Source organism: Epinephelus fuscoguttatus, linkage group LG7 (genome assembly GCF_011397635.1).
Source record: "Epinephelus fuscoguttatus linkage group LG7, E.fuscoguttatus.final_Chr_v1".
In the NCBI taxonomy this organism is placed as follows: Eukaryota; Metazoa; Chordata; class Actinopteri; order Perciformes; family Serranidae; genus Epinephelus; species Epinephelus fuscoguttatus.
This window is the reverse complement of record NC_064758.1, coordinates 9,217,798-9,245,187: the sequence shown is the minus strand read 5'-3', so window position 1 is coordinate 9,245,187 and position 27,390 is coordinate 9,217,798. Positions and strand designations below refer to the sequence as shown.

The window sequence follows — 27,390 nt, the reverse complement described above, 5'->3', positions numbered from 1 at the left end:
GGTGACAGGGTTTTTTTGTGCTCCTGTGTTGCCTGTGATGTTTGGAGACGCTGCAGAGCATTTAGACCAACATCTGTTTGTGACATAACAGCAGCCTTGGTAGCTCACAGTGTGACGATTCATCAGGTCTGTAGATATAAAAGTCATTAAAAGATTCTTCCACTAAAACAATTCAAGTAAGGTATGCATCTGCTCTCATGGAGGTCCTCAATCACCTCCAGGTTTTACTCTTCTTTTCCTCATTGAACTCCCAAACTGTGACTCTCTCCCTGACATGTTTTGTTGCACCCTGCTGCTCTGCTGCACCCTCAGGTGGCGGATGACTGCTACAACATCCTCATGGAGTATGGCTTCAAAAATTGTAAAAGGGACAGTGACCCTCCTTAAATTTAGAAGGCCCTGTAGCGTGAGGACATTTGCTGTTGAATCTGGAAGTCCATCAATTAAGAAATGGATGTTAACTATAAGAGAGATTTATGAAATGGAGAGGGTAAGTTATAGAGTTAGAAATGAAGAATCCGAGCACAGAATACGATGGATTAAGTGGACGAGCTATGAGGCCATTAATGAATCAAATGAATTAAATAATGAATTTTATGAATAAGACAGACATGATCATTGTATTGTGAACGGTTTGTGGAGAAGTAGATTCACATTCACACACACACACGCACACACACACAAACCCCCCACCCCACCCCCATTTTTTTTTTGTTCGTTTGTGCCTTGGTTTTGCTTCTCATCTTTGTATTAAATCTGAATGCTTATACATATGTGCACATTTTTATGCTCATGATTGTAAGCATACAGAGGTGCAGATAAGATAAAAATGTATGCATGCATGTAGCTGGACAAAGATGAAAACAGTTTGTTTCACTGGGTGTATATATATTATGTATGGAGAAAAAAAAGAAGAAATTGCAATAAATATGTAAATATTGAATGGAATGTAGTTGTAAAATGCAACATGAATTTATTGCAATAAAAGTATCAAAAAAATAAAATAAATAATTGTAAAAGGGACAGTGACCCTCCTTAAATTTAAAAGGCCCTGTAGCGTGAGGACATTTGCTGTTGATGGGTTAATCAGTGCATCATTATATCTTTTCAGCCCTAAAGGCAGCTTCATTACACTCTTATGTTGTAGGACCAGTTACCCACTTACTCTGTGATCAATTGATAATATCACCTGAAATATTTCAGATATTAAAATAGATAGTGTGTGTTCCTTAGTGGTACATTATACCAAACAAATCTGAAACAAAATCGCCAAGCAGTTAAACCTACACTACGAAAACAGTTTAACATGAACTAAAACTGTAAAAAAGAACAACCCCACTGATGTAAGCAGTTCTCAAAATTGTTTTTATTTATATTAACCATTTATATGTATCCACAGCAGCATTCTTAACGATCCCCACTTTATATACGCAGTCTATTACAAAGGAGAGGAGGGGCAAGACTGGACAACTCACGCAAAACTGAAATAATGAAATGAAAAAGTTTCAGGGGGAGGAGGGTATTTAACAAGGGCAGGGGTTACAGCCTGTATGAACATGCAGTCATGCACATTTCAGTTTATACTGAAGCCTTTGACAATTGCATCCACAGGATCGAATATCTAAACAAATACAAAAACATATTAAGAATACGCTACAGAAACGAGGCCAAACAAAATTTATAAAGCGACAAAAGACAGAAGCGTGTGCCCTCCGTGTTAACAAAAAAAAAAAAGTAGCAGGTCAGCACCCGTCTCACATTGATTTTCTTTTCATCGATTGCTACAATTCCAATCCAAGTTACAGAATACCTGCCACAAACAAAACAACCCAGGCAATACCTCAAATAAACAAAGAAATGTACACACATTACAACAATCTTCACTCAAACTCCCCAAATTGACCCTAAAAATCCACTGTAGCTTTAGCCAGGGATTAACAGGTCTGGTCAAGGTTAGCAGAGGTTTTTAGCTTGAGACCAGGCCATAAGGTGCGTTGTTGTGTGGAAGCCTGGCAGGCACCCCGCTGAACTCTGTTAGGTGGTTGAGGATGAAGTCCTGCAGCAGCGGTTCATAATGAGCTGCTAACAGAAGCTCAGAGGTTACCGAAGTGCGCTGGCTTCTGTGTGTGTCCCTATATACACTGAATGGGTAACTACTTATACAGCTTGTTAAGTGTTTATCAATGGGTAAGTATATTAATGTGAGTATATCAATCTGTATCAGGTTAGTACACATCTCTATGTGCATCTGAAGGTCTTTCACAAGTGAGTGCAGTCGAATCCTCAAAGACCACCTCCAGATCTTACAGCATTGCACCGTTATTTTGACACAGATTCAGGTGCCTATGTTATTAATGAGCACCGATTTGTCTTAAGCTGAAGAGTAGCTTCCACTTCCCTCAATCAGCTGGCTCTGATCTGGATTTCCTTCAGTCCACTCCATGACTAGTCCACCTCCTCCATGTTGCTGTAGGATGGTGCTGCACACTCTCCTGAGTGGGCAAAGAGGTCAGAGGGAACCTCTGGGGTCAACGTAGGTGGTCCTTCAGGATCCAGGTCCGTCCCAAATAGTGACTGGCTAGAGGCCTGTAAAATAAACCAGCGTTAAATTACCAATTCAGTTTTGCTGATTTAGTCATCTGGGAGAGTTTTATCTGTTTGTAGAGAATAAGGAGTAGCATGACTTGCATAAAAACATGCATCAAGACTATGAACTGATGGAGGGTTTATTTCCAAAAGGAGTACAATGCTTTATATATTAGAAAGCAGCATTTATAGATGGAGGTATCTAGATACATTATTGCAGGGGAATTAAAATAGGTTACATGATTTTCTTTTAAACAGAGTACTTGCAATACCACCAACTCAGTGATTCGAATTATATTACAGAGAGTGACCTTTAGTCATTTCTGGACGATATACAAGTCATGATTATCATTTCAATTTATATTTCATAGCAGAGCAGAGAACACATACAAAGTTTCATCCTTCAGTCCGCTCCATTTAACAAAAACATTTAAAAACAGCGCAGCTTGTGCTGAAAACCCCTTTGAGTTGAACATTCTTTCCAGATATGATTTTGACATCCGTTAATCTCATTACTGCTGTTTTATTTCGGGTACCGGGAGATATCACACAGTTCAGAAAGTAGTGTATGTTGTGCACAAGCTACACCTCAGAAAGAATTTTAAAACTAGACGGACTTCAGCCTTGCATATATCTGAGTCAAGTATACACAGTCTGACGGTGCTCTGAACTTTGCCGAGCATTTAAGGCAAACATAGGTCACTCTACACTGCCTTAATACCAGAGGGATTTCCCTGAGACCCACACACAGACAATCACTGCAGCAGCACAGTAAAGGAATGATCTACGGACAGCTTGGACTCCAACAAAGTGATTAAGACTTTGAATGTAAAGGTTTTTAACAGTTTTAAACATCATGACACAATAAAATCATACACAACTTACAGGCTGTTGTGTGCAAGGATTTTTTTTTTTTAAATCATACACAAATTGAATATTAGAATGTAAATGTAAAATTCAGTATTTCAGAGTCTCAAAACTGTCCATAATCAATAGCTTTCCCCTCAAAACAGAGCAACACATTAAAACACATTACATTCAGAGGTGGACGGTAATTCCTTAATCAGTAATTGCACATTCCTTGTTTAACTTGGCTGTGACAAGCCTGCATTATTAGTATATGTCTCATCTTATTTTGAAGAACTTTAAAAGACACAGAGCAACACATTGTTTACTACATTTCATCCTGAGAATTAAAAATCCTCACCTGGCTATGGCTTCAAAATATGTCACAGAGACAGCAACTACAACAGACCGGCATTTCGAAAACAACAAAAAAAGAAACATGGGAAATAAAATAAATCTAATTACAATCAACTGCAGTACACATTGCTGAAAGAGACCTTTTAAAAACATGATGGTTGCTGGAGGCAAAACAGTTATTTTAAGGCCCATAAATCAATTTGTGTTCAATTTAAGGACATACAAAAGGCAATTGGACACACAAGAAAATAGAGGGTTCTCTTTGCTTCATGATGTAACATTTAAAACAAGTCACTGTTGAAGTGCCTCTTTATATATACTCCATTCATCTTTCTGACATTCATATTGCAGGAATTCTCAGTCTCATTCTCCTAAGAGTGTAGTGCAATAAAAACAAAAGGCGGCCTTAGACAGGGGCTTCACCTGACATTTCTCAGTTTACAAGAACTTGATACATGGCTGCACAACTACATAGTTTCTCCTGAAAAATAATCTGAACTAAAGGTCCATTTACTAACTATTTCCAGAGCTCTAAACCTGAATTCACAGCCCTCCAGGTCCTTGAGTGATGTTTTTTTTCCTGTCAGGCTACTTTTTCCAAGGTGAAGAATGAATATGGCTCCATGAATACATATTAGTCGGTGATTAAGGCTGTTAGAGCTCATCATCTGAGAACTATTTTCAAAAATGTGACACTAAAAAAAAACGCAGAATTGTTGAAAAGCAGCATACATACACTGGAAGCAAGAATCAATACAATGCATAGAGGTAATGTAGTTAATAGTTTTACACTCGATGTTCTGTTACAGTGTGCTGTTATCGCTGTATCGCTCTGCCTCAGCTTAAACTACAAGGTTTTCTTATGATGACTGGGGCACTGCTGACACCTCAGTGTCATTTTAATGTATCAAGTAGTGGTCCATGTTTTTTTTAAAAGGTTAGGCCATTTAAAGCTATACATACTCTTAAGCCCTGTTTCAACCAAGCAGTATGGGTCGGTTCAGTTCAGTATGTCTTTTCTCAGTTTCCACTGTTAAAAGCTGTGGATGGTACCAATGAAACTGTTCTTTACCGTCCCCATTTTTGGTTACCCCTCTGTTTGAAACACTGCAGTTCGCCGATTGGTCAACAGCGGATGGTCAATCTTGCTCAGGGCTGAGTTGTGGCTGTTTTTGCAGCTTATGTAACCACTGTTTATACTGCGACAAGTTTTTAATATAGTAGTAAACTTATACCTATAAAATGAAAGGATGTGTTGCTGCCGCAAGCAGCAGCTGTACGACTGAGGGGGAAAAAAAACTGGTAAAAACTTTTACAGTGGAATGTTTACCTGCAATGTTACTCAATGCACGAGTTGACGACGTGAAAGCACATCTTAAATTTCAATATGACAACGCAGACCATTTTCTCTGTCTCCCTTGGATGACATGCACTTTTAGTTATGAGTGGATCTTCAAGCATTTAAAAATATGTATTACTTTTGACCGGATTATGTGAACTGCATATATTCTAATCCTCACTTGGAGTAAAAAATAAAAAACGGTGTGGAGCTTCATTCCTGTAGGCTACGGCAACACTAAACCCCTGCACTTGCCTGAGAAAGACTAAATGCACAGTCCCACTATTTTTAAATGATCCCATCAAGGGAGACTCTCACTGCAGCCTGTTTTGTTTCATTTTGAGAATGATGGCGTGGAACCCCTTTCTGTGGACAATAAGTGAGGTTCACATTTCCCTCTGTGTCACCAGTAAAGGGGAAATACTGTGAAAGCTGGACGGAGTAGTAAGTGACGACAACAACCTCGCCCAAATTAAAGAGTACTGTCTGCAGTAGAAACGCTTAAAGAACCTAGAGTCCAGGTACCATGTCTGAAGGGTTACTTATGGTTCCACGGTTACTATACTCAAAGTGTTTAGTGGAAACGGGGCTTTTAAGCGTTGTAGTGTTGGGAAGAACAGAGGACCATTCTACTAGCTGAAGCTCAATGGATGACTTAGTTTTTACTCAAGAGAAGTGGTTTAGTTTTAAAACTTAAAGTACCTCTTACAAACTTTCCTGTCTAACCTATTTGTTTGAACAACCTCACATTCGTACTTCTTTTTTTAAAAATTATTATTTTTGGAACTTTTTTGGCCTTCATTAGATATTACAGATAGCCAGGAAACGGGGGAGAGAGAATGACATGCAGCAAAGGGCCGCATGTTGGAATCAAACTAGTGCGCTCTCTACCAGGTGAGCTACAGGGGTGCCCCCCCACCATTCATTCTTCTGAATGCCCCCAGCTAAAGCAAGTCACTAGCTAGCCACTGCTCAGGTCCAGTTGGATTTGTAAAGAAGAGGGTAGACCAAATTGACAAACAGAGCAAACACGGCCGCCAGGGTGCCCAGAACAAAATAGCGCACACAGTCATCGTCGGGATAGTCCGACATCCTCTGCCTGCGGTGCCGTCGCACCGACCCTTCACTTCTGTCTTCGTCTTCCTCATCTCGGTTCCTTGATGTTTGTCGCCTCCGCAGCGCAGAGCGGAACAGTCCGCGGGGGCCTTCGTCAAGCCCCTCCTCTTCTTCCTCCAGTTCCCGCCATATTAGAGAGGCCTGCGATTGGCGGAAACCGGTGTCAGCTTCTGGGAAAAGGCGTAGTCTAACAAATACTATGATTATGTTTAGAATCATTTAGCTGGTCTACCCCACAGTTTTAGATCAATAGAGATTCTGACAAGCTAATGAGCCAATGTTGTTGACAGTTTTAGGACAAACTGGGACAGTTTGAGAGGCTTGTTTCTCAGAAATCAGTCAGTTAACTGTGGATGATATTTACATGATTTCAAAGTACACAAACAGTTGAGTAAATAAAAAGTACAAGAACATCTCAACTGTTCCCCTGAAGCCCTTTCCTGCCAAACCCCATGGGGAGAAATGTGTAGTTTTGTGGTTTCAGCCATACTCACTACAACACTTACCAACATCGTACATATGTGACAAAATATTATGGCGAACAGTTTTAGTTGACTGTGGGCTTACATACGTTCACTGTAAAAGTGATATAAGAGTTGATACACTCAAAATAATATAAAATAAGTGACAGAAACAGTTTTGTCTTTGTGTATGTATGTTGGTTTCACAAGAAAACCATCAATCCCTTTTATCCCCTAAGATCACATACAGTCTCATGTCAATATCTGCATTACAGGGTCACATCTGACAATCTATGTGGCAAGTGTATAAACAGAGCACAGCATTAGTTTAATTTCTGTATAGAGAGAAGAATCTCATCTGGATACAGAAATTAAAGTGCACATTCAGAGAGGCAGAAGTCAGAAAAGTCCCCCCCCCCCCCAAATACAACAATGAGTGGCTGACACATTCTACTATTTCCAAAACCCTGTGACAGGTGAATTTGAACACTTTGGAGTTTTGGTTGCATTCATGTATATTAATCCATTTACAACACAAAATGCCTAATGAAGTATTTGAAATCACTTTTAAACCTAGCAGGCACAGTCTGATTCTACATCAAGAAGCATGAACACATGCAAAACTCAGATTTTTTTTTACTAGGAAAGCATCTGCAAACAACCTGAGGATTTTTTTCCACAGCAACACTTACATGGCATTAACTGTGGCGCTGCATGCTACTACTCAACCTAATCCATATTTATCCTGCAGTCAGCTCCGGACTACACTGCCATACATTACACTAGCATTTTAAACAGTCAGTGTTGCTTTTATTTCCCTGTTAAGTTGGATTCTGATCAAAGGAAACGCATGTTTTATACAGGGTAAAATTCTGTAAATTAATCTTTATATCAGGGGTCAACTCCTGACTCAAGGGTAACAGAAAAATGATGTAAATATGAATTAGCCAAGCGGATATCATAACCTTGGATAAAGCTTAACCTTGGCTACCACATTCCAATGTGAAAAGCCCTCCTACAGATGTGATATTCTGTCTCTTATTGTTGTGGCGCTCTCACCTGGCTGGCAGTAGCTCCTGCAGCAGTGGGTGACTCGGCTCCTACAGGCCTGAGGAAGCGGGGCGGCCTCTCAACAGGCGAGTTTCGTCGACGGTAGAACAGGACGTAGGCATAGCGCGTCACCACCTGACTCTCCTCCACCATTGTCACTGTACTGTCATCAAACAGACGCCAGCCTGTGGGACAAGGAGGATGGGTAGAGGAATGGGAGGAAGGGAGAAGAGATTGGTGGCCGGGTGGTAGAAAACAACAAAAGAAAAAAGAAAGGATGAACACTTGTCAGAACTACCAACTGCTGTATAAAGATGGGAATAAACCTCACTGACTCCACACTCACCAACATCACTGCGCTGACTGTTCTTGTCACTTGGCAGGCGAGCATAGGCCGTGTAGTGACCTCCTATCATACCTCCATAGTGGTTGATGACTGCGTACAAGTCGTAAATAGGGGGTTGTTGCATCTCATCCTTCTGGCCAATACAGAACTTACTTAGATCCAGATTCCTAGAAAACAGGATTAAATTAGAGGCAAGGTTATGGGATTGAGTGAAGAAGTTAGAGTTTACTCACCAAGATGTTGCGCATGTAAAAAATATCACATCTTCTTACATTAACCTAAATAAAAATAAATGATATGCTGCAGACTGATATGTGGTGGAAATTCAACCTGTCATTTACCTGACAGGGAAGTCAACCATGTCGTTGATCTTATCCCTCCAGATGAAACTCCTGAAGGAGAAGCGTTTGAGCTGAATGATTAAAACGTTGGGCAGGCGCCACAGCAGCAGTTGCTTGGAGGCCTCTCGGTGCTGCTGGCACTTTGGACAGTACCTTAAAAACAGACACACAGTGTGGATAAACACAATATCGCTACATTGTCCTGCTTCCCAGTAAAAATGAAGGGGAAAAAAAAAATTACATGTATGACAAATTTTGAAAGAAGTCACTCGGTTTCAAGTAAAAATTCAAAACAAATTGTACGTATAACTGGCAAGCAGGTATCCAAATTCCCCAGCATGCCAAAGAGCCTAAGGCCCCCCTGACTTGTGGCAACCAGGAAGCAAAAGCCATTGGTGAATATAGCTTAAGTATTATCTGTTTATTATCTACAGACTGGAAATGCATACTATTTTATGCAGAATCAAATTTGACTATGAAATATACTACTCACAATAAATTAGGGATAATTTGGTAGATTGTATATTTTTGGGAGATGCAGGCATTTTCCAGCTCTGTCATTTTGATCATGGCTATACAGCTCTATCTAGGAGACAGACTCAACTTTTTCTGAGCTTTGTATGATATGAATTCAGAGTTCTGTGCCTGATCGGTTCATGGAGGATTTTGTTAGGACCTCAAACACATCATTAAACTAGAAAGATGCACTGCTGTTTGGTTTGTGGTTAGATAGTGGCTATGACCAACACAGATCCATACCATGCCTCCTCTGGTGCCAGCACCTCTGGCTTTGTGAAGAGGTTGAGGCACTGCTCCAGGGTGAAGTGTCCTGCTCTGGCTGTCTCACTCAGAGAACCGGGGTCCTCCTCGTACTCCAGTTCCTTGGAGCTCACAAGGACATACTCCTTCAGACGCTCATTGTTTTTCCACACCAGCTCCAGGGTGGCATCTTCAGGGAGGTCCACCAAAAGGTCCTCTGCAGAGGGGTTGGGGCGATGAAGAAAAACAATGCTGGTGTGTTAGACTCTATTTCTTTCTTCAAGAACAATCTTGTGTAATAATACACACAGCAAAAAAATCTTATAGCCTATAAAAAACACATTGTTTAACACAGTGGAATATGCTGAACACAAACTATGGTCGTCAACATTACTTCAGAGTAACAGGTGATCAACACCTCTTTGATGGTCTCTACAAAAAACTGAAAATTAATAATGAATATGTAATTTTGCAAAATGAAAATAGGATGGGGCGTCAGTGGCTTAGTGGTAGAGCAGACACCCCACGTACAAGGCTTTTGCCGCAGCGGCCCGGGTTCGACTCCAGCCTGTGGCCCTTTGCTACATGTCACTCCCCCTCTCTCTCCCCCTTTCACACTTCACTATCCTATCAATTAAAAGGCAAAAAATGCCCATAAAAATATCTTTAAAAAAAAAAAAAAAAGAAAGAAAAAAAGAAAATAGGATGAAAAGGAAAGCACATTAGACATTCCTGGTTGTACCTTTCTCATCCAGCCTCTGTTCCTTGTTGTTAGAGTCCAGCAGAGCTATGTAGAACTGACTGGCGTGACCTGATGCTGATTCACTCGGATGCTGATACCCTGTTACTGCAGCTGCAGAGAAGTGGCAAGAAGGAGTGATAAATGAATGTGAGAGACAAGGGGTTAATAATTACAGAGGCATCTGTCTGTTAATAGCTATGTTACTACCTTCTGGTCGCACTGCCTTCTCACATGACGTCTCTTTTTCAGCATGAGGGTCCAGAGAGCAGCAGGAAGTGGAGGAGAGTGGCTCAGAAAATCCTGAATCTGCAGTCCGCGTGGTGGACAGTGAGGTCTGAGAGGAGGAAAGGGGATCAGGCCCCTCAGAGTGAAGGGCTGAGGCCTGAGCACACTCTGCTTGGGATTCAGGCAGCGGAGAGTGACTCTCCGGCTCCAGACCACCTGCTCCTACAGTACTGCTACCACCCATGGCCTCATCCCCTGACCCAAGACCCTCAGAAGAGCCTGCTGGCATCGGGGGGAGGTCAACCCGGCACTGCGATGTTTCGGGGGATGTTCTGCCTGACTGGAATGGAGGCTGGAACACGTTGACAGAAAACCTGCACAGAGAGATATTGGGGAGATTACATTAACAGCTTACTGCATTTTATAAATGAAATCCTCCTTACTGTGAATTCAAGTGAAAAATGCATACTTATTCATCTCTACTAAGTATATACTAGGGCTGTCAACAAATATTCTAAATTCGATTTTTTTAAATTTTTTTTTTTAAAAATGGACCTTCGAATGTGAAAATTGATATTTGATTGTGGAGAAAAAAAACCCACCACCACAGCTGTCCTCTGCGAGTGGGCGTTGGCCTAGGTCGCTGCACTGAACGCACTGCATGACGGGTCAGAGAGGGGGGGCGAGTGAGAGGTCCGCGGTCGTTTATAACGTAACGTTATAGATAATTGTTTTATGTGTAGGTATGTAAATGTTTTAATAGACGTTTATGTTGAAATAAAAATACCTACAAGTAGTTATGTTTCCTTGTATTAATACATATACAAGTATGTTTCTTTGTATTAGTTTGCCCTCTTGTGGACATAATGCGAAAAAAAAAAAAATCGAATGGTTCAAACCTATGAGCTATTTTTAGAAGGAATATTCGAACGTCATTTCTGAGCAATTTTGACAGGCCTAATATATACTAGTAGTATTATTTTAGTAGTATTTTCTGTTACTATTTGTCATCCAACGAGTAACAAGCTGGTTTCATCTATCAACATTTATGGCTTTTTATCATTTAGAAATAGGGCTTAAACTATGTATTTTTCCAATAGCTCACATTTTTTAGTATTTCCCAGGAGAAAAATAATAATTTCAAATGTCATGATTAATTTAACTAATGCAACATGGGCTCAGATAAGCAACAGCAAATCGATGGAGAGATTAACCAATCAAAATTATTTATTCAATTAAGTCAATTTCGCTTTTTGCTAAAATAACGAGCTTTCTAGCTGTTGAAACAATCCCACTTTTAATATATAGGCATATGTTATTTCCTGACAGCCCCTAATCACATACAGAAACATTTTACAACTAACATGTCTATACGGCAGAAAAGACAAAATATTCAAAACTTCTGAACATTTAATTTAAGGTTTTTTTTTTAAGGACAGACACCCTGTAAAGGATATGCTGCCATTGAATCCTTACATTGTAACTACTGAGAGTGCGATTAAATTTTCTGATCAATTGAACACCTGATCATCTGATAGTGAATTCTGCACAAACAAACAAGAAGACATTCAGCTGGGACTTGCACATGCTGTATGTAAAGGGTTTGGCTGCATATTCAATCAGTCACCAATGCAGTTGGTATAAACAACAAATTCTAAATACAGAGAGGGAGCGCTGGTCTGATTATTATTGTGGACACTAAACATGATTTTTTTTTTTTGTATCTCTTTTTTTCCTGCACTGTGAGGAGAAAAAATATGTTTTGTAGACTGATCAGACATAAGATGATGCTCAACAAATAAATTATTATATTTATATATAAACTGATATTTTTTGTGTGCTTAAAATAGGATAATTGAGTGACTACTGACTTTAAGTGACTGGTGTGTTTATCCAGACATGAGATTGACACGTTTGATTGTCATCACATTTATGTAATACAGTGCATGTCTGTAAGTGGGCTACATACAGATGAGTAACAGCAAATATCCTACTAATTTGTCCTAAGAACTTTATGTGTATGCAATGTTATATTCTGAATGATGATGAGCACCAAGGACTGTGAGTTACACTGCGTACCTGGAGTAACCCTCCAGAAGCTGGGTGAGACGAGCATAAGAGAGCCGGGATTCTGGCACGCTGACCAGGAAGGGCAGGCCGACGTTCTCTGTGTTGGGTCGACACAAACCCTTGTGATTGGGCCAGTGGTTCCTCTGACAAGCTCTGACAAAGGAGTTAACATGTTCACAGAAAACGTAATTGACTTCAGAACAAATTAGAGATACTTGATAAACAGTTTCCCCCCCAACAAATCCATTTCTAACAATCTTGATGTGTAATCTTGAGCAAGGCTGAAACGGCATTTTCTAGTAGAACTCACTGATTGCAGTAGCCCACACGATAGCAGCGAGTGCATCGCTTCAGCTTGTCCTCCTCAGACACTGGAGGCTTCAGGCAGGCAGCACACTTTGAGATGGGGATATTGGGGACCTGGAGTCTCTGTTGGGCAAACAGTGGACAAAGAAAGGCCTGTCAATATCTGTTCACACTGACCAGGGTTCATACACATTTTTACCAATAAATTTCCATAGCTTGTCCATGACTTTTTCATGCCTTTGAGGCAAATTTTCCAGACCATATATTCTCTGAAACATCTGTGTATACATGAAAAATAAGAATAAAAAGCCATGTTAAAGTTTAGGAGGTGCCAGTCCAAAAGGTACATATATTGTATATGAACACTTGCGTTTTCCGCATGCAAATCTGGTACCTAGCTGGCTGTTGGGGGACATGACCTGAAAAACTTGCTTATGTCTTCACATGACTTGCAGGAATACTGGTAATAAGCTATCTTTAGCGCCTATAGTACCTCTGTAGTTTTGGCTTAATTTGTAGACATCGCACCCAAAATGTCACCCAATTTACCTTGTTTGATTTTGTCTGATTGTCCCCTGGTGCTAAACCTGAGTTGTTTTTTTTTAACATGGCTAGCTAGTGCTGCCTCTCCCATGTACAAAATGTCAAACGTTTAATTACACAGTCCACATTTTGCATGTCCCGGGTCCTGGTCTTTCTCAAGCAATGTGTTATACTTGTCCAAGTGAAGCCAGACATAAAAATGGAATTTTCCAGGCACTGTGCATATTTATATCTATCTCTACAAGCTGCAACTCAGGTCAGAGTCTGATGTTATCCACACAGAGAACAACATGACATGACAAGTGACATGACTGACGTGACTGATCTGCCTAAAACATTTATTTATACAAAATATATATATATACTCTATTTAACAAGTATTTGTGAGGCAAATTTCCTTGACTTTTCCAAACCTTTTTGGGTTTATCTTTTTTTTCCAGAACATCTTTTGGATTGGAAATTGCCTTTTTTAAATGCCATGGATTTTCGAGATTTGTTTAGACTGAAGAATCCCGTCTGACGTATTTAACATGTTGCAGAAATATAAAATCAGGACTTGGTTGTAATTACCTGCTGCACTCGGAGCAATACCACTCTTTCTTTGGCCATGTCTTTGGAAAGCACCTCAAAGCAAAATAACATGTCAGAGGAGGACACCGTGTCCAGGGAGTGGGATGACAGGAACATGCGCTGGAAGCGATTCTTCCCCACCTGAGAGGGACAAAAAAAAAAGTCCACTTTTGTCTTTAAGTGTCCTCTAACAAATCATCTCCTAAAGTGAAGAGTGAGAGTGAGTAGTATTCAATGACTTCCATTGCTCGTCATTACTCTAAATCTGTCAGAGTTCTATTTAGGTGCACACCCCCATAATGAGTGCAGAAAACATGTGAATCATATTAGTAATTTTTGTCAGCGTATGAAAACCTGAGTATTTTAAAAAACAAACCTCTGCCAGTCTGAGGTTCTCTGGTTTCACCCTGACGTTCCTGGAGATGGATTCGAGGACTTCAGCAGTGCTTGAGTTCTCTTTGCTCACACTCACCAAAAACTGAGACACACACATAAAATTTTTACATTAGTGGATCACAGGGAAGATACCTTTACATTTTCTCAAGACAAAGCAAAGCCATATTTCTGCATTATATTGGCTATGTTTATGTGCACACAAACATTAACTTGCTATTCTGAATACAACAATAGTCTGAATTTAAAACATGTAACGTTTGTGTTTGTACATGTTCATGTAAAATGAATATTAGTGGAATATTCATTTTCATTAGCCAAAAAACAAAACAAAACAAAAAAAAGGGATATTTTGTGCATGGTAACGTAGTCAGTGTTAACTGACACTGTGAGTAGCATGACCATTTAAGTGGAGGATCTAAACCAGTTATTTTATCTTACCTTAATGGGTTTTTTATGAGGTTCCTTAGCGAAGTAGAAAACTGAGAGCACCTTTTGTTTCTGGGGCAAGGGCACAGGCAGGTAGAGGAAAGGGTCAAAGGTGATAGACACCTGAAGAAGAGGAGTGAGGAGGAGGTGAAAGAGGTAGGTTAGTCATAACAAGACAAACATTTTAAAGGCATTTACTTCAAAGAAAGTAAAACATTTGTGAAGGGTTACTGTGTGTTACCTTGGAGCATGTTGGGCAGACAAGCTTGGATTTGAACTGGCCTTGAAAGAGGTCCACTATAAAGGAATCATTTCTCATTTTGTGCCTCTGCCATGCCTCCTCAGCCACCACCTGCGCCAAGAGACAAAACACATCTTCACTAGACTGCAGAAGGAGAGGCAGTTGTTATTTCAATCAAATATCTCCAAAGGAATTGTCTTTTACTTTGTTCTCACCCTTTGTAAAGTAACGATAAAAGTGCAAGTGATTATACTCAAATTCAAGTCACTAATCACAGCAGAAATTGCAATACATTTTGTGCCGGAGACTTCAAAACCAGATCCCCTCTAGATATCTCATAGGTAAGGGAAACACCCACCTCATCAAGGCGTCCGTCAGAGTCCACCGTCTCTGTGTAAGGTTTATTCTGGATGCGGTTCAAGTCTTCATGGAGCCCGTCCAGCAAGAAAGCCATGAACTCCTGGGCATCATGCTGGGCGTAGCCTGTAAACTGACTGGCTTTACTGGCCACAATTGCCTGTGCAGTTATAAACAAAGGACAAAGAGGGGGGAAGTGTAGATAAAAACACTGATCATATTGGCCTTGCTACGTTCAGCATAAACAAGTTTCCCCTGAGGGAAGAGTGAATGTTAAAATTGTGATCCATGCAGTCAAAGAGAGACTGAATACTTCCAAAGTAACACTTCATAGCAGCTACAGCAAAATTAAAACATATTTTTTTGGATGGAAAATCTCTGGGTGCTGCTTGTATACCTTGAGTTTTGATGGTTGAAAGGCATGATGTGTTCCTTTCCAAAGGGCTCTGAGCAGCACAGCAAAGCCAATAGCGAGCCTGCCTCCTGTTCCCAGCGGATTATTGCAATTAATTTCTGCCTCAAATGCTCGATCTGCAGGAGCACACAAAATACAGGTGTTACGAAATGGAACCAGACATCAATCACAGAAGTCACTGGTAGCTTAGACATAGATAGACATCATGGTATAAACTATCTTGGAATGATTTCAAGTGGATGAATGTGGAAACAAGCCAAAGGTCTTTAAAAAAACTTCAGAAAAACCTTCCTTGTGGTTGCTGCTGGTTATTGGTATAATGAATGTAAAAATCTATATCGCCCTTTGTATATAAGCGATGTATAGTTTTATCAGCTCATGTATCATCCCTACAACATTCATTGTCATTCAACGTTTAGCCAAGTATATCATGTCCAAAGTAACATCGATATTGCAGCAGTGTTTTGAATGTGTGAACTGCAAAAATTAGAGTATATGTGGCATATTCAGATGAAACTACAAGTCCTCATTAAATTTGCCCCTGTGGGCAACAGCTTTTGTGTCCATGTTAGCAGTTGCTAGGACTATCTGCGAGCAGAAGCAGCCAATATCACCAGAATTAATGAGCCAATAATTATCATAGCATTAACTGTTCATCTGTGTACCCAAAACCTAATAAAACACACCATGTCCTATTCCTTAGTAACATTAATAGGTTACTGGTTTTGGCAGTAGAATAAAGTAGTATAAATAATTATGCATTTGGTCAACATTAAGAGCATTTTTAATCAGACTGGCATTAAAATATATCTGTACTACTTTGAATTTATTTTTAATATGGGTAGGCCCAAACAATCTGGTCATTATTTACCGTGGAAGTAATCCCTGAGTTCTCTGGTGTTGGACAGGGATTGGATGACGCTGTTCATGAAGCAGGTGTTGCCGAGGTTGACCAATCCTGTAAAACCAGGCAGGCACACCTTCTTCTCCTCCTCTTCTTCATGGCGCTCATTGCTGGCAGGAGGTGCATGAGTCATGGGCTGCACCATGCAGGTAGGTTTAGGCTGAGAGGGGAAAGATTTACACACCAATTTTACAATTTAGAACAATTAAATATTTAGTGTCACTTCTGCCGTCTGGCTATTGGACTGTTCTGCAATACATTTTTCTTAAACTAGTTTGGTCTCTCTTTAGGTTAGATGATTTAAATATTTATCTTTCTGCTCACAGTGGTAACAGTGGGCTCTGGCTTAGTGATAGCAACATGCTCAGAGACAGTACGAGGAGCCACAGTATCCAGACCGCCATCCTCCACTCTGGATGAGGCCTTAGGGGGCTTGGGTTTCTCCTCCCCGACCCTAGGAGGCTCCTCCTTGGCTGGGAGGCTGTGCTGGCTGCTGCCTGGTTGGCTCTTCTCCATGCAGGCAGGGCTGGAGGGCACGGCGACCTTGGCGCCACCCACTGCACCTTAAACAGAGGAGAATGGAGCTTGTAGTTAGAGGATGATGGTCTACATCAAGAGACTAAACAGTGCTGGACATGAATAGATGTAAACTGTAGTGCCTAACTAATAGCATTTTAAGACTTTTTATTTGTACATAATATTGAAAAATCACTTTTTCACAATTTTAAATCATATCATAAAATCTAAGCAATTTACACTTGTTATTCTTTAGCTACTGTAACAGTGCTGACAAATCACATGGTTTCTGCAATTTAAACAATCAGCTAATTTCCACATTTTGCTGTGTTGACATATAATCTTATTAATGCTTTATTCTTCAGGTCTGCAATTTTCAGATTATTTCCTATGAGGTTTGTATAAAAATGACTTGTTAGTATGTCATTTGGTGTCGATTACAGGAAAACAGGAATTTCATTGAAAGATACTCCCTTAAAACCCAAGTAAATATATACATTCAGTATTATTTTGTTATTGCAACCTTTGTTATCTAGATATTTTAAATCATATGTTTGCTTGTACACATTTTTTTTTACATGTTTGGCTGACCTGTGTGTACCAATTGAACACTGTCTCTATTTGGAAATGTAATTAGGAGAAACTAACACAGTTCTTCCTGGAAAACTTCCAAGGAACTTGCCAGGAAGTATTTTAAAACTGCAGACTTCATAATATAACCCCTTACTGAAATCTACTTTGGAAACATTTCATGGCTCTCAAGGGCAGCAAGCCTTGGGGTCACGGAGTCTGCAGGCCACATAAGGCTAGCAGGATGGACTGGCACCCATATCTATTTACTGGATAAGTTACAGAGTTCAAATTCCTGTCATTGAGAGCTACCCTAAAGCACACATACATTTGCCCCTGACACATACAGTTAAAAAAACCCACACACAAACCATGCCAGGAGTTTGACTTCTTATATAAACACACAGGCATACAGGCCACCTGTCTGTGTGAGAAAAACACCTTGCACACCTTGTGTGGCGGGGGCCTCCAGACCCCCCCAGCGCTGGCTGTGCCTCTTCTTCAGGGTGATGTCCAGTCGGGACGGGGTGAAGGAGTAGCTGCACTGCTCAGGCTGGATCAGGTTCCTGAGGCACGGGAGAGAGAAATGTAGACAGGTCAGATTAAAAGACAAAAGAGTGACATGAAGCTGCAGCTCATCACTGATCTGTTACAAGTGTCTTACCCACTAAAGTCTGTGGATGAATTTTATTATTTTAACATAATGAGTGCTTTAAATACATTAAAATATCTGAATTATGACACAAGGTCTGTCTTGATGATCTCATTTGAGTGAAACATTCAAACATTAAAAGCTGCTCCTTTTCATGCACTGCCTTTGAAAATCTAGACTTGTGAGTTGTGATTTAATTTTGAAAAGCATGATGGTGATGGTTAATGAATGGTCTGATAGCTTTCATGATTACTTCATTAATATGACACAGGACAAATGTCTCTAATCTACACTACAGACATTTGGGCTGAGTATTTAATACAAGAAAAGGAGAATATTGGGACATACTGAACTGAACTGTGATTGCAGTCAGGTACCACCTTATTGTTTTTATGCGTTTGACCTGATGCAGCATGAGTGCTCTGGCACTGTTTTGTTTATTCATGGCTCACGGACCAAAGTGAAGTAAAGTGCTTAACAATTATTTACTGATACTGAAGAAGCTGAAGAAGGTTTTTTGGAACCTGAGGTAGTTTGCATAATTGCACAAACAATCATGCAATCTCTGCTCTCTCCTACTTCCCATTTAAAGATTATATATTTAAATTTGAAAAACATTTAACAAACACACGAATGGCCACAGTGACTGCGACTATTACCTGAGTTTGACTTGCCACTTGAAGACTGTGTTTGGTCCACAGTCTGAATGAAGCCGCAGAAAGTTGGTATCACTGTGGAAGGATGACACAGAAAGATCATTCGCTTATTGTTATTTAAAGACATTAAAGCATCCCGAAATGGCAACCATGCTTTGGGCTGAAATATTAATGAAAATTTTACTGATATCGCAATATGGTCTACTGCAATTTTCAAATCACAGGATTAAAGAATAAATTGTGTAACAAATTACTATTCTAAATTAAATACTGTCAGGTCTTGGCATATACATCATATTCTACAGACTTTTTCCACTGAAAATGAGAATATCAAAAATAATTACTTAATCTAGTATTACCAAAAAAAATCACAATTAGACATTTTTTCAAAATCATTCAGCCCTATGGCATATTCCCATTCACTACCTTGTCTGGAAGATGAGGGTGAAGTCCTGTTCCCTGAAGATGACCCTGGCTGTCTCCTTGCAGACCCCCTTCATGTAAACATTAACCACCATCAGGTCCGTGCCCTTCTCGTAAGAATCATTCTTCACAAATTGCAGGTTAACCATTGGCTCTGGGGCTGCAAGAAGTTATTACATGTATCAACAAACTCATTAAATAAATACCAAAAAACTGAATAAATCAGTGCTAACTGAAGAGCAGCAAACATGACTGTGTAGTACTTTGTTATTGCTCCATCTATCTACATATACTGTTTGTGTATACACTGTTTATGTGTGACAATGTGGCATTACAAAAGGTTCTACATGAATCAGATGGAAGTAAGTTGGTTTACAATGAAACAATGGCAGTTTTAACATGTGTACGATAATCCAACCCTCAGGCCCTCTGCACTCCCCACACCTTCTTAACTAACCTTCCTGTTGTTTCATTTCCAGAGGAGGCTCCTCCTTTGACTGGTCCCGCTTCTCCTCTCCGTCACAGCTGCCCTGCCTCTGGGCTGGACCAGGTGAATGGCCTTGTTTGGTAGCCACGCCAACAGTTGGTGTCGAGCCTGCCTCTCTTGACTCAAGCTGCTGGAGGATCAGAGTATCCTGCTCTGATTCCTGCTCAACAGTCTTTTTCTCTGGCTCAGAGTCAGTTCTATCTCCCTGTGTTTCTGGAGAAGCAGAGTCCACTTCGACAGGTTTGAGGCAGTCACTGGTGCTGACGGGAGCTGCTGGTTGGCTATCACTGCCATGTGCTTTTGCTCGAGACCTGTCTGAAGACTGGTTCCTCTTCTCCGGCACCTGAATCAGAAAAGACACAAGGAATTATACCTCAAGTCCTCCAGAGAAAAATGTCACTCTCTAGGGCCTTAGCAAGGCTCAACAATAAGAACTGGCTGACTGCCCAGGGCAAGTAAAATGTCATGTTGGGCAAGTAAATCTTGCAAGTAATTTGCCCAGTTGGGGAAGTGGTAAAAAAAAAAAAAAAAAAAATTAAACACATTAGGCATTTTCGGACCAGGTCAAAAGTTCAAGGATCCCCCTTTCTGTTGCGTCTCCACTTGAACTAGAAACGGTCGTAGTTTTTACAATACTGTCTTGACGGACATTTTTTAGTTCCTACTTCAAAGTAGAAAAAAACTTGTTAACTGTGTAAACGACAGACAACACAAAACAAAAACAGCAGTTCATAATGAAAAAAATACAGACAAATAGGCCGACAGTGAAGACCTAAAGGCTTTGCTGAGCATATCTGCAACTATGGAAATACAATGTGATTTTGACTGGACAAAGCAAAGGAGACAGTGCTATACCAACCGTCATCTGGCTCACAGTGAGGGCGGTACCATTATGTATTGAGATCATAATTATTCATAGTTTTTAGGGACAAAATATGTTTGCTGCACTTTCACATTTAAATAAACACAAGTACTGCTTTCACTTCAATGCTGTGCTACATTATTACTACACTCTTCGCATATGATTTGTTCACTCCTAAATCCGAAATACTTCCAAACTACAGATGATGATCGTTAATGACGACGGATACTTTTCATTTTGCCTGTCTGCATTCTTATCAATCAGTAAAGTTTTTCACAGGCTGCTGCTACGGGGTGCATGTGTAGCAGACAACTCTGCTTGATTTCATATGCAGCACAGTTCAACATCGCATTTCAAATGCCAGTATCACATATGATCATGTTCATGTAATTGTAGGAAGCCAAAATTGCTATTGTGAGTAATATTTGAATTATTGTGCAGTCCAACTTAAAGTATGTCACTTCAGCATTCCTACTGGTGATGTAAATGCAAAGAGAAACAGATCCTTGAAGGTATGTAGTTCCCTAGGGAGCTTCCCAGGGAGTACCCACAAATGTTGGGTCCAATAATGCCCATTATTTTTTCCCCAAACTGATGATAGAAGTAGCTAAGGAGTGAGTCATCTTGCTTCCTTCTCATCTCTGTGAGACTTTGAGAGTTGCACGCAGACACTCAGGAGAAAATATTGTCAGGTAAAGACAAAGTTTATGAGCTGAAGCTAGAATTTCAATTATTCTGGAAACTGGAGTTGAAGTGTTTGATGAGAGAAGATGTGGGCGAAACTCCAATTATGTATTGCCCAGTTTGTCGCAAGTTTGAAAGAAAGGTGGATAGAACTGAGTCATTTTTCAAAGGCATGTCAAGTTTCCGAATAAAAATCACAACATGGCAATTAAAGCTATAGTGCGTAGTAGGAAGTAGGAACTCCATTCTCCCTCTCATCATTGCAGTTATCAAGAAGAAAGCAAACAACCAGACCAAGACCATTCACAGTGACAAGCTCTTCCGTGAGAGCTTAAGCATCAAAAGTTGACTTTTTTGACACAAGATGCTATGGAGACACCTCAGTACACTATACAATCCAGACAGAGAACAGTTTCTCATGTCTGGTTTACTTCTCTTCATTGGGCAATCTGTTGTGTGAACAAACTGTGAGACTGATGACAGAGTCACTGAGTTGATTTGCAGAAGCAGTTATAAAGAAGTGTGTTTGCTGTTTGTAATAATGTTTATTAAAATTACAAGTCTCTTCCAATCTCTTGAAAAGGCACAGCCCACACAGGCCAGATGGTGTTATTGGCTGTAATCTTATTCACTCATGGTGCCAAATGATTTGGATAAATCTTCCAACTGTGATTTCTTGTTCAACAAATTAAACTCCCGTCCTGTAGCTGTGATCTATGTAGTTTGAAATAAGATATTCTTACACATATACTGACATACCATGATCACAAATTCTCCTTGTTTCTAAATGGACACCATCAGGTGACTGTTTGTTGTTGAGCTTCTGAAAAGGTTCCAAACAGTCAGACTGAGAATTTTTTACATCGAAATAAAACTTGAAAATGTTGATACTTGTGATATACTAGGGATTCCACGGTGAGGAAATTTACCCACCAGTTATGAACAAATGACAACACCAGTGTTACCGGTGCATTTCACAGGAAAAGATATTTGTCGATAACACTCAATATTTGTAGAGCGCTTCACAAAGTTACTGCCCATGCCAGCCGAACATTTCCTATTGCTGTAACTTCAGGTTAAAAGCATTTACTAGCAAAACACGAATTGACTTTTGTTCTGAAGTAGTCACAATAAATGCTATGTGTTTTTCTGTGAGATTAGCACTACTGCTATCGTTCATCAAAAACACACCTACACAAACAAGACACTGGTCATTTTAGGATTTGTTGACGGTGAATCAGTTTGAAATAATGCAGGTAGTAATGAAACAGTCAGGAGCAGCCACAGTGAGCTGTTATATGAAGAGCTGCAGGCAACAGATGCAGCAGACTGAATAATCTCCAACTTCTTAGAGACGTAACCAACTCCCTTTCCCTGTTATCAGGTTCCCTGTATCAGTGGGTTTAAATCTGAAATATTGTCAGATAGGAACTTTTGCTTTTTGCTTTGACGCCAATACCTTCAACATTGTCTTGTCCGTCAACTCAATGTAAGTGATAAGTGAAATTTTACTCTTGCAATTCTGTGCTGCGACTCTGCTGCTGCTGCTGCTGCTGCAGGGAGCAAATTCTGTCAGTTTATAACTGTAGTGACTGTGTTTTGACTGAATACTGACAAAAAAAGAGCAAAGGGATACTGAGGGTGGTGGGCAAGTAATCAGCGTGTGCCCCAGCATCATGTAACACTGGATAACACCGAGTACAGCGGCAAGCCAACAGTATGTACTTTAGTTGAGTAACATTACTCAATAATCAATTTTAATTATGACATTCAAAATATTGTTGAGTCTCATTCTCAGGTCGTCAAATACCGACGTTAGACTGAACATCCAACCCAAATGGTCCAAATGACGACCTGGGAATGAAACTCAACAATCAACTATCATTCTCCAGAGCTACATGCAGCACCTTTAAGATACATTTTACTTCTGTAAGTTTCTATGTTTTACGGAATGATACAGTGTGCTGTAAAACCCACATTATAACATGGCCAATATTAAGGAACTGAAATTCAGTTTTCATGTACATTACCGAAACAACAAATTAATGATCAATAAGTACAATTCAACATTCTCAATAAAAGCAACCCAGTTGGAGTGTTCACATCAGCGACTGAGATGTCACAGCTTTTCTCACCTGAGTTTTGTTGGTATGGCTGCTGGCAGTGACAGCAACTCCTGGTTGCTGTTCCTGACCACTGCCTAATCTCTCTGTTCTGTTGTCTCCATCTCTGCGTTGCATCTGAGGGCTCCGACCAGCGGGCAGGTGTGTGTATGGAGCTTTACCACTGGCTACTGAAGACTCAACAGAGTGTGTGTCTCTGTCAGCAGGTGGTGTAGCCTCCTTGGTGGTTTTGGGCAGCCGTACAATGGTGCGCTTGGCACTGGGTTCCTGAGGCTGCTGCTCGCTTTGTGTGACTATAACAGGCTTGCTGGTGGTGACTGAGCCATCTCCAACTCCACCTTTCACCCCTACAGAGTCCATAGTGGCCTTGTCACACGCTGGTTTGTTTTTCAGGCCGCGCTTGATGCCACGGTCAGCTTTGCTGCCACTGCGTCTTGACTCGCTGTGTGTGGGTGAGGAGGGGGGCTGGGGCTGGAGTTGTGGCTGCGAGGAGGACAGTTTGGGTTTCTCTAACGACTCTGAGACAATAGGCTTAATCTCCAGCTCCTTGTCCTTTTTGGTCTCTGTAGGTGCTGCCTCCTTCTCCTTCTTGTTTGACTAAAGCAGAGTATACAGAAGCAAAATCATTTTATTAAACCAAACATAGACTGAGCTGTAGACCCTATTTACAGTGTCACTCATGACTAAAATGCAGTCCCTCCAGAATTTTCCTGGCTGAGATTGTTGTGCCCTGAAATGCCTGATTTCACTGCAGCTTTTCTATAAATTGCAATGCATGTTACAATGCTGTCTCAGTCAGTTTTGCAGTAAATTGCGGTTGCAGTGATTGGACAAAATTGCAAGGTCACAAAAAATGCACAGGGATTGAATGAATTTGCGTAATTGTTGCGAGTGCACCCTGACAACATCCTGGTGGAGCTGTAAACTGACACATATTCATGAAATAATAAAATACTGTGCAATAATTCTACATCTCTTAGTCCGGATAAAAACAAGACACAAATGTCCTCAGGTAGGGATATTAAGAAAAACAAATCATCTTATCTTTCGTGACTCACCTTAAGCGAAGGCCAGATGTGAAAGGGAATCTTCTTGTGCATGATGACGTGCAGGAAACCTCCCTTCTCCTTGTACTGGACTCTGCTACAAGAGGCCTCTATTTCCTCCTGTAACTGGCAGCTCCACTGCCGTCCATCTGAACAATGATAACATATATACAGATGGTATTTGAGCTGAACTGGACTCAATCACTTAATATAAATGATACAATTACAACAAAGACAAGATATACCAGTCAACAAGCAGTATGTCTAAGTTTAAATATGTGGTTATCATGCACATTTTCAGGACAGGTTCAGAGTCCATTAAGGCATAAACACAAACGTGCAACTGTGCCTCTTCTTCTTTTGTGGTTGTATTGTAATTATTCAACCCACTTTTTTCTTTTGTGCTCCACTGTAGCTTCTTTTACTGTTACATATTGTACCAAGACTCACCTGGGAAGCACACATGGCAGTGTGTATCAGTAAAGGTTGTGCTGATGTCCTCTATCCTCTGCACCCCCTCCCCACACCGCAGCCTGACAGTCACTTCATTGACATTCTGCTTCCAGTCCACAAACACATCTGAAAAACACAAAGGAATGAACAGTCACATAGACGTGAAACCAGAGAAGGGACTTTCCTTTTCCCACCGGATCTTTAAAATGCATTCAAAATTATTAGTCACAGGCGTGAGCAAAATTGACATTAAGTTTTTAAACATCAAATGAGAGAATGAGCTGTCGATCCTATCAGACAAATATGAGCACAGAGAATGAATAAAAACTTAGAAGGGCACAACAGCAAAATTCCAACCAGGCGTTTAGGTAAGACCAGCACTGAACATAGTGTGTCTCTACTACCCTGAGAGAGTATACACACATTGATTTGCACCTGCTCACAAATTCACATAGGGCATACCATTGCACTAATGCTCAAGTGGGTCAGTCCGGGGCATTCAGGCACAGACTGAAGCAGACAGTACAGTGAACTCAGTAATCGCAGATGGGAAATCTAAAATTGTCTGCGCCACATAAACTGTAGACCAAGTAAACAAATGGCATTAAGGCAAATGATTTATTTATTTCAGAAAACATGCGACTAGCCATAGCCATACACACGCTTCTCAAGGTAGAATCAAGAGTGGAAACTTTGACAGAACTATCCCAACATGAAAAACAAAACGAATGCGTACCATTCTTCATAGTGACCTCAAAGTTGCAGCAGTGATTAAAAAGGAAATATCATCCCAGAAGTAAAGCGAGCACTAGATTCCCTGCCGGCAGAAAAGTCATGTATGGATCTTAAGCACAATTTATTTGGTCTTCAACAACAGCTAGAGAGCGTCGACTTTCCCACCGTCACTTCTTCACTCTCTCACCCCCTCTCTCAAACTTAATCGCTCTATAAAGGTCATAAGCAACACCCAATCCCTTCCAGCTGGTGACAGTTGCACTTCCAGTGGAGCCACGCCACAGTGTACTTTCATACCCAGAGCCGGACCTAGCACATTCAGCGCCCTAGGCAAGCCAGCAAAGTAACGTGCATGCACTAGCAATACATAGCACTGACGAATCAAAACAAAGCCTATTTATTCTTCTTGTGTACTTGTGTTTACTGCAAAAGCATGAAGCAGCATTGTCTGTGATATAGTTTAAAACCCTCTGTTAATAATCAGCAAGGCAACATAGAGAACAAACACCAAATAATCATGATGAGCGTGATAGAGTATCTCTCAAAGAATACACCGATTCAATATCAAGTATCCATTCTGGAGCTGTTCCTGGTTATTTAAGTGCTGCATACAATACAAACTCCTCATTTTTTACCATATTGAGTGGTTGGTCAGCCACAATTTAGCTCTGTTTTAAGCAGAATGTCATTTTCACATTTTGTTTATTGTCTGAATAACACCAGTTTAACAATATTGGGCTGAATGAAGATGCAATTAGTTCAACAACATATAGTGCTCACCTGTCCTAAGTCACACTCGTGAAAATTACTTGCTGGGTTGATCCTAGCCTTACTTTTAAGTACACTACAGTTAATTTAACAACACTGGATGAGTACTCAGATTGGCCGATACTCAACATTTAACAAACCAGTTCTGTGGCAAAATAATTAAAGTAGAGCTGCTTTGCATTGTTTGAGTGACTTCGATCTGCACTGACTTATGACTTGTATGAGACAATGTTGTGAATTACCAGTCTCTTTGGTCGAGGGCTTATGGGGAATGTGGTTATGTCTTGCATCAGCATTTCTACCTTCAGGGATGAACCAGTGTCAGGCATATCCATCACATAAATGTTATCACAATACTGCACTGATTCCTGTGCGAAACAAATAAAGGATGAGGAAGTAAGGTTGTTTTCCATCGGATTACTTATACGGATTAGCATGCAGATTTTTCCCACTAAGGAAAACAAAGCGGAGTAAACACAAAAATAGGTACCACAAGCAAAGGGAAACCATGAATCTAATTTACAAGTCCTGTTGCACAAGGATTATGCAGAATACTTAATTCCCAATAATATATACTTGAGTGCTCAGGACAGACAACCTACACTTCCTCCCTTTTTAAAGTCAAGCTGAAAAAAAGATTTGTCCTATACAATTTGTAGCTGTATAAGACATTCCCGGTATCTTCAAAAACAAAAAGCAGGTTTTACTGAGTACTATCACTACAAGAGTTATATGAGAGAGACACACACACACCCAAAAATAAATGGAAAGTACACTGTGTACAAAGTGGTCAACTCACAGAAAAAAAAGCATTCAGGCAGGAGCATGAATTGCAACAAAGTGAAGAAATTAACAGCAAAATGACAACATTGCAACTCAATTTATTAAAGAATGTTAAAAAAAAAACAACTTATGATTAATCTGGTTTGTTTCAGTGGGTTATGTGATATTTTAAAAGCTCAAAAAAAAGAAAAAAACAGAAACTGCTGCATCAACTTGCTGAACAGTTCATATCATAA

The 27,390-nt window shown here is 40.3% G+C and overlaps 1 protein-coding gene across 5 annotated transcripts in view; it reads right to left on the bottom strand.

Annotated features, from left to right (window-relative positions):
• Positions 1-1,344: 1,344 nt before the first annotated feature.
• Positions 1,345-27,390, bottom strand: part of usp19 (ubiquitin specific peptidase 19) — a 29,383-nt gene continuing 3,337 nt past the window's right edge. Inside the window, exons 1-25 of one of the 5 annotated variants that reach the window (XM_049580497.1) lie at positions 25,605-25,758; positions 24,866-24,994; positions 24,428-24,564; positions 23,382-23,966; positions 19,671-20,043; positions 19,217-19,373; positions 18,794-18,865; positions 17,933-18,048; positions 16,721-16,959; positions 16,364-16,556; positions 15,475-15,608; positions 15,079-15,237; positions 14,721-14,831; positions 14,492-14,602; positions 14,034-14,135; positions 13,658-13,798; positions 12,549-12,667; positions 12,248-12,391; positions 10,151-10,542; positions 9,944-10,054; positions 9,202-9,418; positions 8,443-8,595; positions 8,102-8,268; positions 7,765-7,940; positions 2,599-6,385 (exon numbers count right to left, since the gene is read on the bottom strand). In XM_049580497.1, coding sequence (XP_049436454.1) covers positions 6,101-6,385; positions 7,765-7,940; positions 8,102-8,268; positions 8,443-8,595; positions 9,202-9,418; positions 9,944-10,054; positions 10,151-10,542; positions 12,248-12,391; positions 12,549-12,667; positions 13,658-13,798; positions 14,034-14,135; positions 14,492-14,602; positions 14,721-14,831; positions 15,079-15,237; positions 15,475-15,608; positions 16,364-16,556; positions 16,721-16,959; positions 17,933-18,048; positions 18,794-18,865; positions 19,217-19,373; positions 19,671-20,043; positions 23,382-23,966; positions 24,428-24,564; positions 24,866-24,994; positions 25,605-25,614 — 4,533 coding nt within the window. In that variant the 5' untranslated portion in view covers positions 25,615-25,758 and the 3' untranslated portion in view covers positions 2,599-6,100. The other 4 variants (XM_049580495.1, XM_049580496.1, XM_049580493.1 and 1 more) reach the window with 4 other exon arrangements.